This window comes from Taeniopygia guttata, chromosome 6, assembly GCF_048771995.1.
Source record: "Taeniopygia guttata chromosome 6, bTaeGut7.mat, whole genome shotgun sequence".
Classification (NCBI taxonomy): domain Eukaryota; kingdom Metazoa; phylum Chordata; class Aves; order Passeriformes; family Estrildidae; genus Taeniopygia; species Taeniopygia guttata.
The window spans coordinates 2,784,092-2,801,355 of NC_133031.1; the positions used below are offsets into that span (position 1 = coordinate 2,784,092).

The 17,264-nt window shown below is 51.9% G+C and overlaps 1 protein-coding gene across 1 annotated transcript in view; it reads right to left on the reverse strand.

The window, feature by feature from the left end:
- Positions 1 to 17,229, reverse strand: part of CDH23 (cadherin related 23) — a 188,037-nt gene extending 170,808 nt beyond the window's left edge. Inside the window, exons 1-3 of the mRNA XM_030275637.4 lie at positions 17,058 to 17,229; positions 7,917 to 7,991; positions 4,792 to 4,869 (exon numbers count right to left, since the gene is read on the reverse strand). Coding sequence (XP_030131497.4) covers positions 4,792 to 4,869; positions 7,917 to 7,986 — 148 coding nt within the window. The 5' untranslated portion in view covers positions 7,987 to 7,991; positions 17,058 to 17,229. The remainder of the gene's footprint in view (positions 1 to 4,791; positions 4,870 to 7,916; positions 7,992 to 17,057) is intronic.
- Between the last annotated feature and the right edge of the window lie 35 nt (positions 17,230 to 17,264).

The following is a 17,264-nucleotide window of genomic DNA, read 5'->3' on the forward strand; positions in this document are numbered from 1 at the left end:
TTTCAGCTTGAACACCTCCTTTTGAGCAAGAGGGACACCAGAGCAGGTGCAGCCCCTCTCCAGGAGCAGCGAGGGGGACACCAAAGGGAAAAGGGTCTGGTGGCCCTGCCATGCTCAGATGGCCACAGTCCTCCACCCAAAGCTGGCCCCCAAGCCTCAAGTGTGGATATCTGAGCTCTGAAACGATTTAATCAGTCCAGAAGCAGGCAGGGATAGGAGAGCCAGCATCTGTTTTTGTCTTTTTTTCCTTCCAGTGATGCATCTGGAGGAGCCCAGGCACAGCTGTGGGATCAATCAAGTCCAGCCCGTGCCCAATCCCACACTGATAACCATATCTTCAGCAGCAGCTTGAGCAGCCCAGCACCCCCAGGGACCTTTCCTGGGTGCCAAAGCATCTCCCTGTGCATAAGGCAGCGTTGGAAGAGATGATTGCCTTGGAAAGGACAGACACAGAGCGTGGAGGATGGAGAATAAAAGCCTTCTGGCCCAGTCCTTGTCTAGGACAGAGAATTAAATCAAAGCATCCACAAATATCAGAGGGATGTGCTGCCTCAGATCCACGTGAGGAGCTACCACAGAGCACCCTGCCTTTGAAATACCACGCTCCTCTTTAGTCTCCTTGTGAAATAATTGTGTCCCAGCAGGCACGGGGTGTCCACCACACCAACCTAAAGCCTTTCATGGCCAGCAAAGCTCCTCAGTGGCACTCCACCATCCCTGGCTCCTCCTGGGCTGCTGCAGCAGCCCATTCTGGAGCAGGTCTCACAAAGAGCAGGGTTCAGCTCTGCCTGTTCAAATTTAGGGGAGAAATATCCCTGGCCACAGCGTTTGCCAGCTCAGCAAAAGCTGCACAGAGCAAAAAGAGGGCAGAGCAGCCATGAAATTCCCTGTCAGCCAGCCAGCCATCCATCTGCCTCGCTCTCTGAGCGTGGTGCACCCCGGGATGGAGAGCACAGCCCAGGTCTCCTGGGAGGGAAGGAGAAGGGGGCTCTGAGCAGGAACACAGCCTGGGTCACTGGACGTGGCACTGCTGAAGCTGTCACCCCACAATTCTGGCCCTGGCACTTGCTGACTTGGGGCTTCTCCGTGGTCCCAGGGTGGGAGGAGGTGCTGAGGCAGCTGTTGGAAGCCTGGATGCTGAGAATTTCAGACTTTCTGTGCTGAGAGGCACAGACCCCCAAGGGAACACTGCATTGACCTGAGGCCGTGGAAAAGCTTCCAAAATGGAATGACAGAACTGAAATTATAGGTATGTAGTTTGAAAGTGTGGTAAAAAACTTAAAGTTTTAGGATATAGTGATATATATAAAGCTTTCTCTTAAAAGAAGAGATTTTTAGTCCTTCTTCTTCATCTTCTTCTTCATGAGTTTGAGTAGTATTTTGAGTAGTAGTTTTTCAGTAGTATTTTGTAATTAGAAAAATCCACATTGCAAGACATAAGACATTAATTATTAGGTTAAAAATAAAAATAATTAAAGTGACATTTCTTAATTGAATAGTTTTTCCATTAAAAAACTTGTAAAGATAAAGAAGCACTTTGTAGCTTGTTAGTTAAAATACTGTAAAACTCACAGCTTGTAGGACTGTGATATAAATAAAAAACAATAAACATCTACATCTAAACACAAAATACCATCTCAAAAACTTTCAATCCCAACCCTAACCAAAAAAAAAAAGAAAGAGATGAAGAAGAGATGAAGACGAGATGAAGACGAGATGAAGAAGAAGAAAAGAAGGAGAAGAGGAGGAGAAGAGGAGGAGAAGAGGAGGAGAGGAGGAGGAGAGGAGAAGGAGAGAAGAAGAAGAAAAGAAGAAGAAGAAGAAGAAGAGAAGTAGAAGAAGAAGAAGAGAAGAAGAAGAAAAGAAGAAGAAAAGAAGAAGAAGAGAAGTAGAAGAAGAAGAGAAGAAGAAGAAGAGAAGAAGAAGAAGAGAAGAAGAAGAAGTAGAAGAAGAAGAGAAGAAGAAGAAGAGAAGAAAAAGAATAGAAGAAGAGAAGAAGAAGAAGAAGAGAAGAAGAAGAAGAAGAGAAGAAGAAGAGAAGAACCAACATTTAGTAGTGCCCATGTGAGGAATGAACTCAGGACCTTCAGAGGAAGCCAGATTTGGGGGACACAGGGCTGAGGATCTCACCAGTCCCAGCAGGCATCCCAGTGAGCTGGTGGGGTGGAGAGCTGCGAGCCTCAGCTGCAGACATTCCTGTGCAGGAGTAAGTCATGGAATCAAGCAGCAGCCTAGGCAGGATTCCTGTGGGAGCCCAGCCTCCCCAGCTGCCAGCTGGCCCAGGGGCTGTCACCAGCACGTCCTCACACTCCCATTGCCCAGGGAATGGCCATCCCAGTGGCTTTCCCTGTGCCATGCCCTGCTCAGCCCGGCAGGCCTTACAGGGGACACCAGTCCTTCATGGAACCATGGAATGGTTTGGGTAGGAAGGGACCTTGAAGGTCATCTTGTTACAGCCCCCTGCCATATCCAGGGGCACCTCCCACCACGTGCTCAACCCCCTTGCAGCTGACCTAAGATCCAGACTAAGTCCCTCTGCTGGTTTTAAGCAAGGCAGGAATTACCAGGTCACCCCACCTGGGTGACCGTGCCCCTGACACATCACAGTCTGAGGGCAAGGCCAAGTGCATGTTATCACCTCAGTGCAGTGGATGAAGTGTTTCCCACTCTTTTAAGACAACATTATTCCAGTGAGGCCGAAACGTTCTCGCTAGGATGGAGGGGAAGTGGAATTACACTCGTCTGAACGGCCTCTTTTGTCACGCATTTTGCAAGGCGTTGAGGCATGAAAGCTTTCAGAGAAACCTGGGTGAGCCCAAGCTAGGTGGTTATAAGGCTACTTACAGACCTGACATGATGGATCATCTTCATTTTCCCTCTCCTGTCCTGCTCACAGCAAATCCATTTGCTGGGCAATTAGACTCCAGTCATTACATTATGCTAAGAAGACGCTGCTTTGGCAGCAGCAGGACCCTGACCAGAAGGAGCCTGGAGTGCTGCCTGCCCGTTCCCAGCTGCTGGCAAATCCAGGGCTGCAGTAACCCCTGTGCCTTCCCAGCTCACGTCACACCCTGCCAGGGCCACTCAGGGTCCACAGCCCTCCGAAAGGTCTGGGATTAAGCAAAACGACCCTTGGAATGATTTTGCTTAAGGCAAACAGCAGCAGGATGGAGATGGACAGTCCCTCTGCTGCACGCTCTTCTCCCAAGGGGTTTTATCCAGTCAGTTCTCCTATTTTCCAAGTAAAACACATGGTGACAGAGCTGCTGGCAGCTGCCATGGGCTCTCCATATCTTGCCCATGCCACCACAACCCAACCAATCCCCATCCCTCCTCTCCAGGCATCTCCCTCCTTCTCCAATTCCCTCCCCAGCGCCTTCCCGGAGCTCCCAGCTCCCTCTGCACATGTGTGTGTGTGTGTTTCCATTACTTCTGGGTGAAATAACTGACTACAGGGTCAGTCCACCTGAAAATTGCTCTCCCCAGACCTAAATGAAACAGATGGGCATTGATGATGTTTTGGGAGAAATTAATCAGCCTGGACCGGCGGCAGCACCAGCAGCTCCCCTGGCCCAATCTCGCCTAATGAATTCCGAGCTCTCTGTCTTAATAGCTCCTGACAAGACTAATTTACTCTTGTAAGTGATTAGAGGGGGAATGATCTCTTAATTGTTGCTTAAGATCCCTTTTGGCATGGCAGGCAGCAGGCAGGGAGCTGCTGGGTTTGGAGGGAGGGGATGCTGGAGGGAGGGATGGGCCTTCAAGCAGATCTCAAAAAAAATACAAATTTTTTTTCCCTCAGGAAACAGGCACAACTCACAGTTCTGCTCCTCACACTCAGGATCTCGGGAAGGTGTTTCCAGATGCTACTTTTTTTTTTTAAAGTTAATAAACCTTAAGTCAGAAAACACCTACCAACAGCAGGAAACACAGAAACAACCGTGTGTGTCAACACTTCCCAGGCTGACATTTCCCTCCGGTGCATCTGGAAACAAAATCCCAAGGTGCCAATATTCTTAAGAGTCAATTATATATATACACACAGTGTAATGCAAAGTTTAAAAAAAAAAAAATTAAATTCAGCTGCCAAAGTAATTTCAAGAACGACTTGACTCGCGTAATGTCTCACTGGAAAGCAGGCTGCAGGAAATATCCCTATTTTCTGACAAAATAGGAGCTCAGTCCAATTCCCATGAGGTATTTCAGGCTCAAGTGCTTGGAGAGCAAGGTGCCCCGTGAGGAAGCATTTCCATTAAGCTGTTCCCAGCCAGCCAGCTCTCACTGGGAAGATGAAACTTCCCTTCCCAGGGCTTCTCCTGAGGTGAGAGCTCAGCTACCACGCTCCAAACCAAGGCTCCATGTCCTGCCTGCTTGCAGACATCACCCCAAATCCCACAGGGGCTGCCAGTGCCTGAACAAGGGGACCCTAGAAGGGACAGGAGGCTCAGCAGAGCGGTCACTGGAGATCTCTGCAGCTCTGAGAGGATGTGGGTGCAGCAAGAGCCCTTCCTTCAGCAAGTGCTGCAGGTGGGAGAAGGCACCTCCAGAGGCTCCATCCCAGCCTCCCAATCGATTCCTCCCACATTAAAGGCCAGTCACGAGCCCTGATTGAAGACCACGAGTTTAATGGACTGAGAGCCCGGGAAGGCGCCGAGAATGGCCGGGTCGATTTCTGCATTTACTAAAAAACCGATCCCCAGCTAAATAAAGCAAGAAAAGCTCCATCTGTCAATCAAAAGGAAAACATTCCTCTTCCATACTTTTCCACAGTGTGGTGCCCAGCCCACTTACCCACAGGTGTGTCCTCGTTGATCAGCAGGTAGGTGTCAAAGAAGTAATTGATGAAGTATGGCAGGCGATTGCCCTGACCTGGGAAGAGATAAAAACAGGGAGTTATGTCCCTGGCGTGGGCCAGCAAGGCTGGGAATGCTCACAGGGCACCAGGCTCATGCTGGCAAGGGGCAAGCCCCAAGATGGGAGCTAGCAGGAGACAGAAATGCCATGAGGTCCCCGCTAAAAGTTGGCAGGGGAGGCGCTTCCCTCCACCAGCCTCTCTGGATTTCCAAAAGGCAGAGGGGAGGGGGAAAGCTGACAGCACAGGGACCAGGAGCATCAATTACTGGTTTAGCCCACGATTAATACCTTTGCTTTTGCCTTGTCAGGCACCCCAGCAAAGCCCTGTGCTCCTTCCCTGGGCCTCCTTTCCCCTCTAAGAACCAGGCTGGCTCCTCTCCACGCCGGGGGCTTGAAGCTGCCCTGGCCCCCAGCCTCATTAGGGGCAGAGGCAAGTGCAGAGCACGTAGGAGAGTCACAAAGGCAGCCTGAGCCAAGGAAAAGGCCAACCAGGAAAGATCTACTGCGGGCAAAGAGGTGGCAGGAGAGGCACACAGTGATTTCCCAGGAAGGTTTAGCAGAGTGTGTTCAGCATCCCACCTCAGGAAACAAGAACAGACCAAGCTTCAGCAGCCTCTCTGCCTGCCAAGCTCCCAAAGGAAGGGGCTGCTCCTGAGACCTTTCAAACACAGCCCCCAGGTGTGCATCCCACCAAACCAGCTCCTGGGGACACGGGCACGGGATGGGGGAGCAGCCCGAGCTCCCCCAGGCCTCCCTCCATAACAAGACAGGGATTTTTCAGCGCTGCCCTCTTTCCTGAGGCACCAGGTTGGTTAAACACCCTGAGAAATGGGAAAGCACTGGAGGCAGCGCTGTTGCAAAGGCACATTTAAATCCCAGCCTCTGGAGTTAAGCACCTGGAAAGAAAATAAAAAGGAGCCTGACAAAGTGGGTTATTTGAGCGCTAAGGGCATCTCCAGAGGTTTGGCAGCACACTTGTCACTGGCTGCCACTGAGGCCAGCAGGCTTTGGGAGGGGTAAATGAGGCTAAAACACCCCCAGCAGCCCTTGGCACACAGGACTCACTTCTGCAAAGCCTTTCTGTTTCAAGATACATTTCTTAATATCACCAGCACGCTAAAAATAAGTTTCATTTTCCAAATGCAGCTGCAGCAGGTGCTGGGAGGCTTCCAAAGCAGGCAGCACACAGGGTCTGTGTGCTCAGGGAGGAGGGAGACCTGCACTGGGAGCTGGGAGATGCTGAGGGAGGGTCTGGAGGCAGGACACCGCTTTGGGCTGCAAATGCCAGGATAAAGGCTGGAGTTTCCATCCCTGTAACCCTCCACACAAGCCGGGGTCCCCCAGCACAGGGGGGACATGGACCTGCTGGAGGGACCCCAGAGGAGGCCATGAAGATCTGAGAGCTGCTCTGGGCTGGGAATGCTGGGGGTGTTCAGCCTGGAGAAGAGAAGGCTCCAGGGAGACCTTGGCTGATGGAGGTCTCTGCTCATCTCCTGCAGCAGTGGCCAGCAGGAGCTGCCACTCCACCGCCAGAGCTGAACCATCCTCTTCCCAACACTCCCAGCCCACTCAGGCTCCACTTGCCCGTTACATCCCAGCTCATGGCTTCACCAGGAGCTCTGCAAACCTTCTGGGAAGAGCTGCTCCATCACCTGCAGCGCCCAGGACGAGTGGCAGGGCATCCGTGCCCTTATCCCTATGCCGGGCACAGCAGCTGTGCCAGCACTTGCTTATCACAGAGATGGCAACCCAAGCCCTGGGCAGGGTTTAGGAGAGCAGGGCCAGAATTCTGCTGAGCTGCAAAGCCTCCAAATCCCTGTCTCCATGCTCTGCCTGCCCAGGGCTTTGCAGTTTGTCGCTGCAAGGAAGGAGCAGAGCCCCAGCTGGGCAGGCAGACCCCACTTCCAGTGGGACAGGGTGGCAAGTGACCTCTCAGGGAGGTAAAGGACTTGCTGGATTGTCTTTTTTCCATATTTGTTCCCTTTCCAGAGGAGCTCCAGCTCCAGTGAGGCTCTCCTTGATCCAACACGACACCAGAGGGAGATTGACTGCGCCTGTCACTCACAGCTAATGTCATCCACTGACTGCTTAATCAGGCTTCCAATCTGGCCAAGCCATCTCCAGGCTTCAGGAGGGGAAAAAAGGGGGGAAAAAAGCCTTTATTCCAAAGGGCACGGTGCTATCAAATGCACACACACTGGCTATTGTTTATCAGCAAGAGCCACACAGGCACCCTCTCCCCACACCAGCACCCAGGAGGCTTAGGCCAGTCATGTAACAATCCCAATTTTCACGGGGCTTTGCTGTACATTTGCAGCTTCTATGCACCCTGTGATGTGGCAAAGCCTGTCCTAAAAAGCACATTTTCTACACCAAAAGGCCATTGTCCCACCAGCTCCCTGCCAGAAGCCCCTGTGCCAGGAAAGACCCAGAGCATCAGTGGGAAGAGCTTCCTGTGGAGGCTCTCCTGGCCCACAGCCCTGCCTTTCCCCCCATCTGGAATTAGAAAAAAGGTTTTGCAGCTTGGGCAGGACACATTTAAGCACAGTTCAGGTCATCATTTTGCTGCTGAAAGCAGAGGGAGAGCCTTGCCAGCAATACTCTGCTGCTACACAGCTAACAAGCTTCTGCTTTACATCCCCGCCTGTGATCCCTCCCTCCAGCTTTCTTTAGGTTGTATTGATGCAAATTGACCTCATGCCAGGTCCAGCACCAGCTCTGCCTTGATAAATCCACATCTGGAAGTTTCCAAGAGCTTTTCATCGAGATACCCCGGGAGCACACACCCCTGCTGGCTCCCAGCACATCCATCCCTCTCCAAGGTTTTTTCCAGCCCCACCTACCCTGTCCCAAGGAGGGCTGCAGGAGAAGGGGGAGCACCATGTGCAGGTCCTCACAGTGCCACGATGGAGACACAAAAGGTGTGATGGAGAGAGGAGATTCCCTCACCCCCACACTGCCCCAGCTTTGGGCATCCACCAGGAGACACGAACACAGCGAGTGCCACCTTTGTACCCTACGAGGGGCAGCCCCAAGCAGGGAGAGAGCAGAGACAGACCCACCTGGAGAGACCAGCTCCAGGAGCAGGAGGAGAGGCAGGAAACTGGCAGCAGCAGCCACGGGATGCTTCATGGTTCCTGTCAAAGAAGAGAGGCAGCGTCACATCCAGCATCTGACCTTGTCTCCCAAAATCAGGCTCTGGGTGCAGCCCTGCCCCAGCTGTGCCACAGGGGAGCCCTCAGGACATCAAAGCTCTGTTTTAAACATCCTCTGGGCGATGGAAACCAGGATTCAGCTTTTTTTCCTTGCTGCTTCCCCAAGCTCCTCTGCAGTGAGGGGACGAGGCAGGGTGGCCTCGGTGGCCAGCAGAGGAATGAGATGCTCCAGCAGCAGAGGAAGAGCTGCTGTGACCCGGGAGAGACACAGCAGCAAGCTGTCAGCACCCAGATTTGAGATGGTTTGGCAGAAGCTTGACCCAGAATCACTGCAAAGGCACCAAGATTTGGGAGCAGAGCCCCTGGAATCTCTCACACCACCCGGGTGGCCACAGAGCAGGGACATGGGAAGCAGGGAGGCTGCCAAGCCTGTCCCCATCCCTCTCTGCCTCCTAATTTTTCAACACAGCACATGGCTCCCCACGCTAAGGAAACAGAATAAAACAGCACCAGGGAGCTGCCAGCACAGCCACAACCTCACTTGGTGGTGTTCAGACCATCAAACCCAAAGCTTTTTCCAAACCAACCCCAGAAAACCTCAGCCAAGGGCCCCTTTGCAAGGAAATGGGCACAGGTGGATTTTAAAACATTCCAGCCCGCAGGCAAACACAAGCCACACGCATTACACAGAGCACAAAGGCACAAGGAAACCCCCCAGACGTTTCCTGAGTGACCCCAGGGACCGGTCTGAGACTCCCCACGTTTCCCTGGCTGCTCTGCAAGCTGTGGGGCACTGGAATGCCTTCCCACCAGCAGCCCCAGGGACAGGGCCAGGAGGTGACAGCCAGCTGAACTTCCCTTCACAGCATCCTGTGGGAAGAGTTATCCCAACCCAGCTAAGGGTGAAGGGCTCTGCCTCCCTCTCAGAGATTCACAGGAGCCCTCCTGGATGCTCCTGAAGGAGCTCCAAGCTGCAGCTACACCTATTTTATTTTTACTGATGGATGTGTCACAGAAGACAGCTCGTAACAACTCTGTCAGCGCAGAAAGGGCCTGAAATTCTAATTTCTCCTGCTATTTTGCTATGGAGAGTCTCTGGGATGAAGAGGTCTGTGCCTAGACAAGAAAAATGGTGCTGTGGTGTGTTTTGTGCTTCTTCAGGTATTTTGGTGCAAGCCTGAGAAGACATTCAGGTGCAATCATGCCCATTGCCTCAGAACACACAGTCAGGGCAGAAGAGTTTAAACCTCCACCCCATGACAAGTTTCTGACTTCTGCTAAATTCCAGCAGATTATCCAAAAACCCAGTTTCTAAACACAAATGGCCACTTTCCCCAGAGCTAGGCATCCTGACAAGCCCTTTAAATCCTTACATTTGGCCTACCAAAGCAGAATAGATTATTGTGATTAAGAAAAACCAAACATCTCAATTTCCCCCCTGACTTAATAGGTTTTGGGGAGGAGGAAATCTCAGCATCGTTGTTCCAGACCCCTACACCCAGCACGAAGCCCAGGCTCTTGGTGCTGCAGCCAGAGAGGATGAGATGGAAATGAGCTCCTCTGCCTTCTGCAGTGCCAAAATGCCAGAGGAAAACACTAACTTTCTTCTCAAGCAGCATCACTATCAGCCCAAGTGAGCGTGAACATTATTTTCCAGCTTCACAGCCCATGTTTAAAAAGCACCAGGGCAGTGGAGAAACAATTTATGTGATGTAGAAATAAAGGCGGTTGACAGCATCCCCTTTCGAGTGTCATGATAAATCTAAATATTGGATATTCCAAGTCAGTCACTTCATTATGTCAGTAATTGCCTGAAATGTCATTTTGATTTTCTCTGTCTTCATTAATATTGCAGCTCTTCACTGGTTCTTCGAGATGGTTCACTCAAATACTGCAAATTTAAGGAACGGGATCCAGAAGTCTCTGGGGAGAACTTAAAAAATTGTGACTAAGAGCAGATTAAATTGCATCTTGTGCCTGAAAGAGGCTCTTTGGAGGAAGCACTCGGTGCAGTTTCCAGCATGATAATGTCCCTGGGAGCTCAGGTGCTGTCTCCTGCTGGCTGCCAAAGCACTGATGTTAAACCCTGTGGTTTCCCCATCCCCTGGCAGCTGCTCCCAAGGCACACAGAGCTGCAGACAGAACCTCCAGAAACGGGGAGCTGAGGAAACACCACAGTGCAAACAAATCCAGGGCTTCAAAGTTCAGGAATCAGCTCAAGTAGAGGTCCTCCAGCCTGTTTTCTCCAAATGCCTCCTCCTTCCCAAGCCTGGGAAGTGGCTTTTTCCCTGCCTCAACAGCACTGCTGCATCCCTAAACGTGGCAAATCCCACCTGCTGCATCCTGGCTATGCTCCAGGAGCCTCCTGGCACCTCACCTGCCTGCTCCAGCCCGGGCCATGGACTGCTCTCAGGGTGCCTAACAGCGCTGCCAGGCTCTGCACCTGGACTGGTTTATTGGAAAATAAACTTCAGCGGCTCTCCCTCTGCGCGCACGCGGAACGCGCCGTCGCCTCCGCCCGAGCTGCCCCACCAGTCACCTCCAGTCACCCCAAACCCCCGTGCCTTAACCCCAAACCTGGCCTTCCCTTCCCCAAAGAGCATTGTGGTGCTCAGAATTTGCAGCTCCAACCTCGGGGTGCGAGGAAGAAAAGGAAGTGTAAATCAAAGCCTCCCAAACGGCTGCCACAGGAGGGAACTGGGTGTGCCTTCCCAAAAACACCCCTTTTCCTGCAAGGAAACGTCCCAAAGAGGGACAGCACTGCTCCCCCCCACAGGATTTGATGTGGAGGTGGAGTGGAAGCACCTGAGGTGTCACCGGGATGCCCCCACATCCACTCGGCTGCTGGAGGACTCTCCCAGGCTTCCTCCATCACTGGGGCCACCTTGGAAGAGCACCAGGACCACCACCCACCACACATCCCAAAACCCACCCCTGGCATCCCCTTTGGCCAAGCACATGGCTTAGCACCACCCCTCACACCAAAAAACAGCCTCTCCTGCTTTCTCAGCTTCCCCTCTGCTCCTTAAAAAAAACACTGCTAGAAATGCACCTTTTCTCCTCATTAGTGCCTCTTGGCCAGGGCTTTACAATAAGTAAGATTCAAAAGGAAAAAATTACAAGTTAATTCTGATTTTTTTTTTTTATTCCCACCCCCATATTGGCGTGAGCCATACCCAAATCATAATTCCCAAAAATAACAAATTGCAGAACAGAGTAATCAGAAGTAAATTGATATTGATAAATAAGCTTTTCTCCTGTGCGGTAGGTGGTTTATTTTAATCTAATGAGTTTTATATTTTCTGAGCTTTCAGATTCCATGATGAAGAGCCATCCGCGCTAGAATTACAAAGCACTTTGAAATATTGTAATTTTATGGCTCATTTTGTCAGGACTCTTGAAAATGAGATTTGTTCCCAGTGAAAAAATTTGCCCCCTTCTTTTATTCTTTTTTTTTTTTTGGCTTTCTATTCCCTGCAGTGAAAGGAAATAAAATTTCCCGGTTAAATAAATACAGGCCAGGATATTGTTTGCACCTGGGAGGGGGGATATGGATGCCCACAGGGAATAAGGGGCACAGCTGCTGGCACCTGCCACGACCCACCTGAGATGGTGTTTGCAGGAGAAAAGAGCATGGAAATTCCTCTCTCTTCTTCCCTCACCCCAAAGCCAAAGCTGAGGTTGGAGATGGGGCTGATTTCTCCCCACAAAGCTCTGCACTTCCCAACTGGGGTACTCAAACCTTTCCTCTTCCAGGGAAAAGCTGGAGCTGTTCCTTACTTAGCACCCAGAAGTTTCCCTCACTTCCAGCAGTTTATTTCCATTTTAAACCAAAGACAGGAGTGGAAGTATTTTGGTTGGTATTTGCTTTTCCACAGGAAACAAACATCAGCTGCAGAATGACGCTAAGACATCGTTTCACCAAAAACCCAGGAGGAAATGTCACCTTTAAACTTCCCAGTCCTTGCAGGAATGCTGTTGGAAATGACACGGGTTTTCACGTGGAATGGGAAATGAAATGACACGGGTTTTCACGTGGAATGGGAAATGAAATGACACGGGTTTTTATGTGGAATGGGAAATGAAATGACACGGGTTTTTATGTGGAATGGGAAATGAAATGACACGGGTTTTCATGCAGAATGGGAAATGAAATGACACGGGTTTTTATGTGGAATGGGAAATGAAATGACACGGGTTTTCCCACAGAATGGGAAATGAAATGACACGGGTTTTCCCATGGAATGGGAAATGAAATGACATGGGTTTTCCTGCAGAATGGGAAATGACATAGGTTTTCCCATGGAAGGGCAAATGACACGGGTTTTCCCATGGAATGGGAAATGAAATGACACGTGTCTTCCCCTGGGTTGGAAATGACACAGGTTTTCCCACGGAATGGGAAATGACATGGGTTGTCCCCTGGAATAGGAAATGACACGGGTTTTCCCCTGGAACAGGAAATGTCACAGGTTTTCCAAGCCCCTGACACAAGATAATCCCTACAACCCCCCAGCTCTGCATAAGCAGCACGCAAACCTTTCACCACAACTGTGGCATCTCCAAGGAAGAGCCAAATAACGCATCCAACTCAACTTCTGCATCCATGGGATACTAAAATACCACCCTGGGAGCTTGGGAAGAGAGTTCCCACTCCCTGCTGCATCTGTCACTGCCACCCACCCCTCCATGGTGAAGGCAGCTTCATTTTTGGGGAGAGAGAAGTAGGAATTCCTGATTTCTTTTTAAGTGGGGCAGCACTGGCTCAAGGGAGCCTCCAGCACCGGTTGCTAGTCACCTTAGGCATCATAGCAACCATTTTCCATCACAAAGCATCTCTTCAGCTGGAGCAGCAGCTCCTGAGCCAGGAGGAAGGCTGGGATGAGGCATGGAGACCAAGCCAAGAGGCTCCTGGGCTGCTCCAACACATGGAATCAACACAGCAAAGCTGAGGAGCAGATGATGCTAACGTGGGATGAAAAGGTGGAAAAGCAGCCAACAGCAACAGAGCCTGGCTTAAAGGAGGACAAGAGGAAGGAGGAAAAGGAGGAGGGGGAGGAAGGGTGGGAATTCTTGCTCTAGGAGGAAGTGGAAGGGTGAATGCAGTGAAATGACACACACAGTCTGGTCCCACAAGACAGGAGCCTCTCTCCAGGCTCTTAGAAAATATACAGGAATGGACAAAGTGGCAAAGGGAAGGGTGCTGAAGGCCTGACTCCAAGCCTGCTCAGGAACACGATGCCAGACGCTTTCTTCTCGTGCCCTGCCTGGAAGGAGGCAGCCTCCCTCCCACCCAGGGCAGGCAGCAGCCTGGCTGCACTTCCAAGCACTGCCCTAAAACGGTGCAGAAGTGTCCAACATCCTCAGGCTCCCACACAGGATCCCTGAGTGTGCCTGTGCTGCTGCCACCCAGCCGTGCCCACCGATCCTGGGGGCTCCACGCCTGAGCTCTGCTTGGTTCAGGGGGGTTTCAAGGGAAAGAAGAGGACAAGATGTGTGTGAAGTGGGATTAAAGTGAGTGCTGGGAGGGACTGCCTCAGCACCTCCCTCCTTGCCACATCCAGCTGCAGCTTTCAAGGCAAGGATCCCCTTTTTGCAGCAGGAAGGAGGCTTTGCCCCAGGATGTCCCCCCACAACAGTGATAAAGGAGTCAGCATCAGCCTCAAGAGCAAGGCAGCAGCCTCAGAACCACCAGCTCTCCCCAGTCAGTCACCGTGCTGCATTTTAAAGCTGTGCCAAAGGAGATGGGTGAGTTATTTAAGTCCATCTCCGTTGCTAAAGCTCAGCAGACATTGCTCCAAGCCCAGGGCCCTGGCTGTGTGTGTGTACCTGGGATTTTATCCCATCTCCCTGCCTCCAGCTGTCCCTAAGCTCCAGGCTGGGAGCTTTCAACACTAAAAAAAAAAAAAAAAAGCAGCAGGGCTATTTTGTTCAGACCTATGGACACTGGAATTTTAGATCTTAAAAACAGAGGGAAAAATGGATGCTTCAGAAAAAGGGTAAAAAAATACAACCATAGGAAAACCCATTAAAAAAAAACCCTTCACAATGATGAACCAGAGCTGCAAAGGCTCTCAGGCCATTTCTTGCCTCATCCAAATCAAGAGGGAAGTGTCCTTGCTGCTTTCACACAAAGCTCACTTAACTCCAGCGAGAGGCACTTTGCTGCTCCAGACCTCTCCAAGGCCCACTGGCTGTTCCAGCTAATAGAGGGAGCAGCACTGTGGGAACGCTGGGGGTTGTAGGAGCAGGGAAAAAAGTACAGACAGCACAGGGGAAGGAGGATGGGGATCCTCAGGAGAAACCTCCTCAGTCCCAAGGAGCAGCCCCGGAGAGCAGGGATTGAACGGGAAGACAAAGGCTTGCAGCAGGGATGAAGTTATTTGGATTAATGACAGCAGTTCATCACCAGTGACAGGCTTGTTCATGCAAGCCCTCCTGAGACCCCAGATGTGGCTGAGGGCCCTTGAAGCTGTCCAGCCCCTCTCCTCCCTGCCCTTTCCAGAGGTGCAGCACGCTCAGGCTGCGGCACATCGCTCAATTTCCATCAGGAATTTGCCCCCTGTGACTCTCCTCAGCACACTCCAGGCAGGACCTCTCTCTTCCCAGGAGAGCAGCTGTTTTATCCAACACACAGATCAGGGCACAGCAATCCAGGTCTGCCTGAGGCTCCCAAGGGACAGCACAGCCCTCCCACAGTCTGAGCAGTTTCCATCCCAAGCCAGGTCCTTGGTTCCCAGGACAGGGCTTCAAATGGTTGCTGCAAAAGTGACATCGTGTGCCAGGATTGCCTCTCTGGCCAGAGGGAGCCTGAAGACCACAAAACCACGAGCAGGGACACCTCCCACTATTCCAGGGTGCTCCAAGCCCTGTCCAGCCTGGCCTTGGACATTGCCAGGGATCCAGGGGCTGCCCTCCCTCCCAGGGCACAATTCCTTCCCAATATCCCATATAATCTTCACCTTCACAGATTGAAAGTCACCAGGACCCGTGAACAAATATCTCCTGCCCACATTGAAGCATCAAGCTGAGCACAGCCCACAGATAAATGCTACCCCCAGCCCCTGGTCTTTACCAAACCCCTGACAAGATCCAGGATATCTGCAAGATTTGGGTCTTAACCATTGGAATTCCTTGTTTCTCCCCATTTCAGATGCAGAATCTACACCCTGAAATAGAGTCAGATACAAGCATCAGCACAAAGGCAGGAATTTTGTAGGTCCTGGGCCACAAAAGCCCCAAAACAACCCTATTTCTGCTGCAACATTATTAGAAGTCCTACTGGAGGAAACAGGATAGCGTAGGGGGAAAAAACCACAGAAGTTTTAGGCTGCACATGGAACAATTCATGCTCCAGGTCCATTAGCCTGGCTGTGAGCAGCTGGGATATTTTACACCCTAACAAGAGGCCACAGGCCAGCCCCCTCACCAAGCCAATCCCACATCCTAAAGCTTCTTAAATGCAAAAATAATCTGTGCCCCGGACCATCTGCACAGAACATTTAAGAAACTTCCTAAACAGAATCCTTTTTCAGAGGTCCTTTCAGCCCCAGCTGCTCAGGGCAGGATTGCAGGATTGCCTTTTTGAGGAGCTGCCGTGCCCTGGGCATCCCTCTGGAGATGATTGCAGCTGGGCAGCAGGAGTGCTTCTGGTGCTGCATCCAGGTGATGCTCCTGAGAAAAGGACAGGGGTTGGGGGCCCTCCCCAGGCTCAGCACAGCAGCCAGCCAATCTCCACGGCTCCCACCTCTTCCAGACATTGTTGCTCCCACTTATTGCCCCCCCAAAAAATAGAAATAAATAGTAAAAAAATAAAATAAAAGAAGGGACAACATCCATCTTTACAGTTTCCCTCAAAGATACTGTTTTACAACTTGGTTTTAAAACATTGTATTTTTCATGAGTCCTTCGATAACAAGAAAGCTTTGTGCCGGGGATGGAGGGATGGAGGGAGCAGGGTGGTGAAGGAACATGGAAGTGCACAGCGATTTCTCAGGACGGGGTGGGGGGAAGGAGAGACAAAGGTAAAACTCACTCTGCCGAAACAACCACCTGGATTTTCACAAACGCGAGCATCCCACGGGAATACTTTATTCTCCTGCTCCCACCAATACCCCCACACCCGCAAAAAAAAAAAAAAAAAATTAAAAAAAAATTAAAGCATCTATCCCACACACACGAAGCATCCCAGGCTCCCGCAGGATGCCCGGGGAGATCCCGGGAAGGAGCCAGGCTTGTTGCGTGCAGCGAGCCGTGCCAGCCCTCCTGCCCAAGGAGGAATCTGCTGCCAGACGCGGCTTTTCCCCCAGCACAAGGGAAAAAACCCAAACCAACAACAAAGCAAACGCACAGCAGCACAGGGAACGTCCCGTTCCAGCATCCCTCTCTCCTGGAAAACGCTGATGGGGAGGCGAAGCGACCCGGGGGAACCACACTGGGCGGCAAGGTGGGATTTAAAGAAGAGAAGGACTGCAGGTTTGGAGGGAGACGAGGGAAAGCAGCAGCAAGTAAAGAACCAGAAGGGAAAAAATAATCTAAAATAAAGCGTTTTCCCAAAAGCAGGGCAAGTTTGGCATTCGGAAACGCTGTCCTCCCGTTCCGCTAGTGTTTGGAGGGGATTTAAAAATCCCACCGCTCGCACTGCGGCTCAGCCCCCACGCGCGGCATTCCCACGGCTGGCACGAAGTTCCGACCGGCTCATCCCAGAAACTTTGCAGCTTCCCAGCATCAGAACTCCGCATCGGAGCCGGGGATGGGGACAGCACAGCGGTACCGGCGGACATCCACGGCGTTATTTTGGGGGAAAGGGGACAAAGGTTGGGCTCCCCCTCTCCTGCCGAGGAAACCACCGTGCTGAGCGCGTCCCCCCACCCGAAATAACAACCATAAGGGAGGGTTCGCCCCCAGAAAAAGCCGTGTGAAAGCAAAGCGAGAAGGTTTGGGAAGGGGCACCCCGCCCGGGAGAGGCAGGGGGCGATGCGCTCCCTGCATCCCGCCCCTCCCGGGTGAATAGAGCCGCCAGGAGCGGGGAGAGCGGCGGGGCATTACCTGCGTGGATGTCTCGGAGCCCGGAGTCAGCGGAGACCCCCCATGCCCCCCCTGCGCCCTGCGAGAGCCGCGGGAGGAGGAGGAGGAGGAGGAGGAGGAGGAGGAGGAGGAAGGGGAGGGAGCGCGGGAGCCACAGCGCCCCTCGCCAGGTACCGGGATTTCAGCGCCGCCTCCGCCTCCCCCGTCCTGACCCCTTCCTGGGGACTC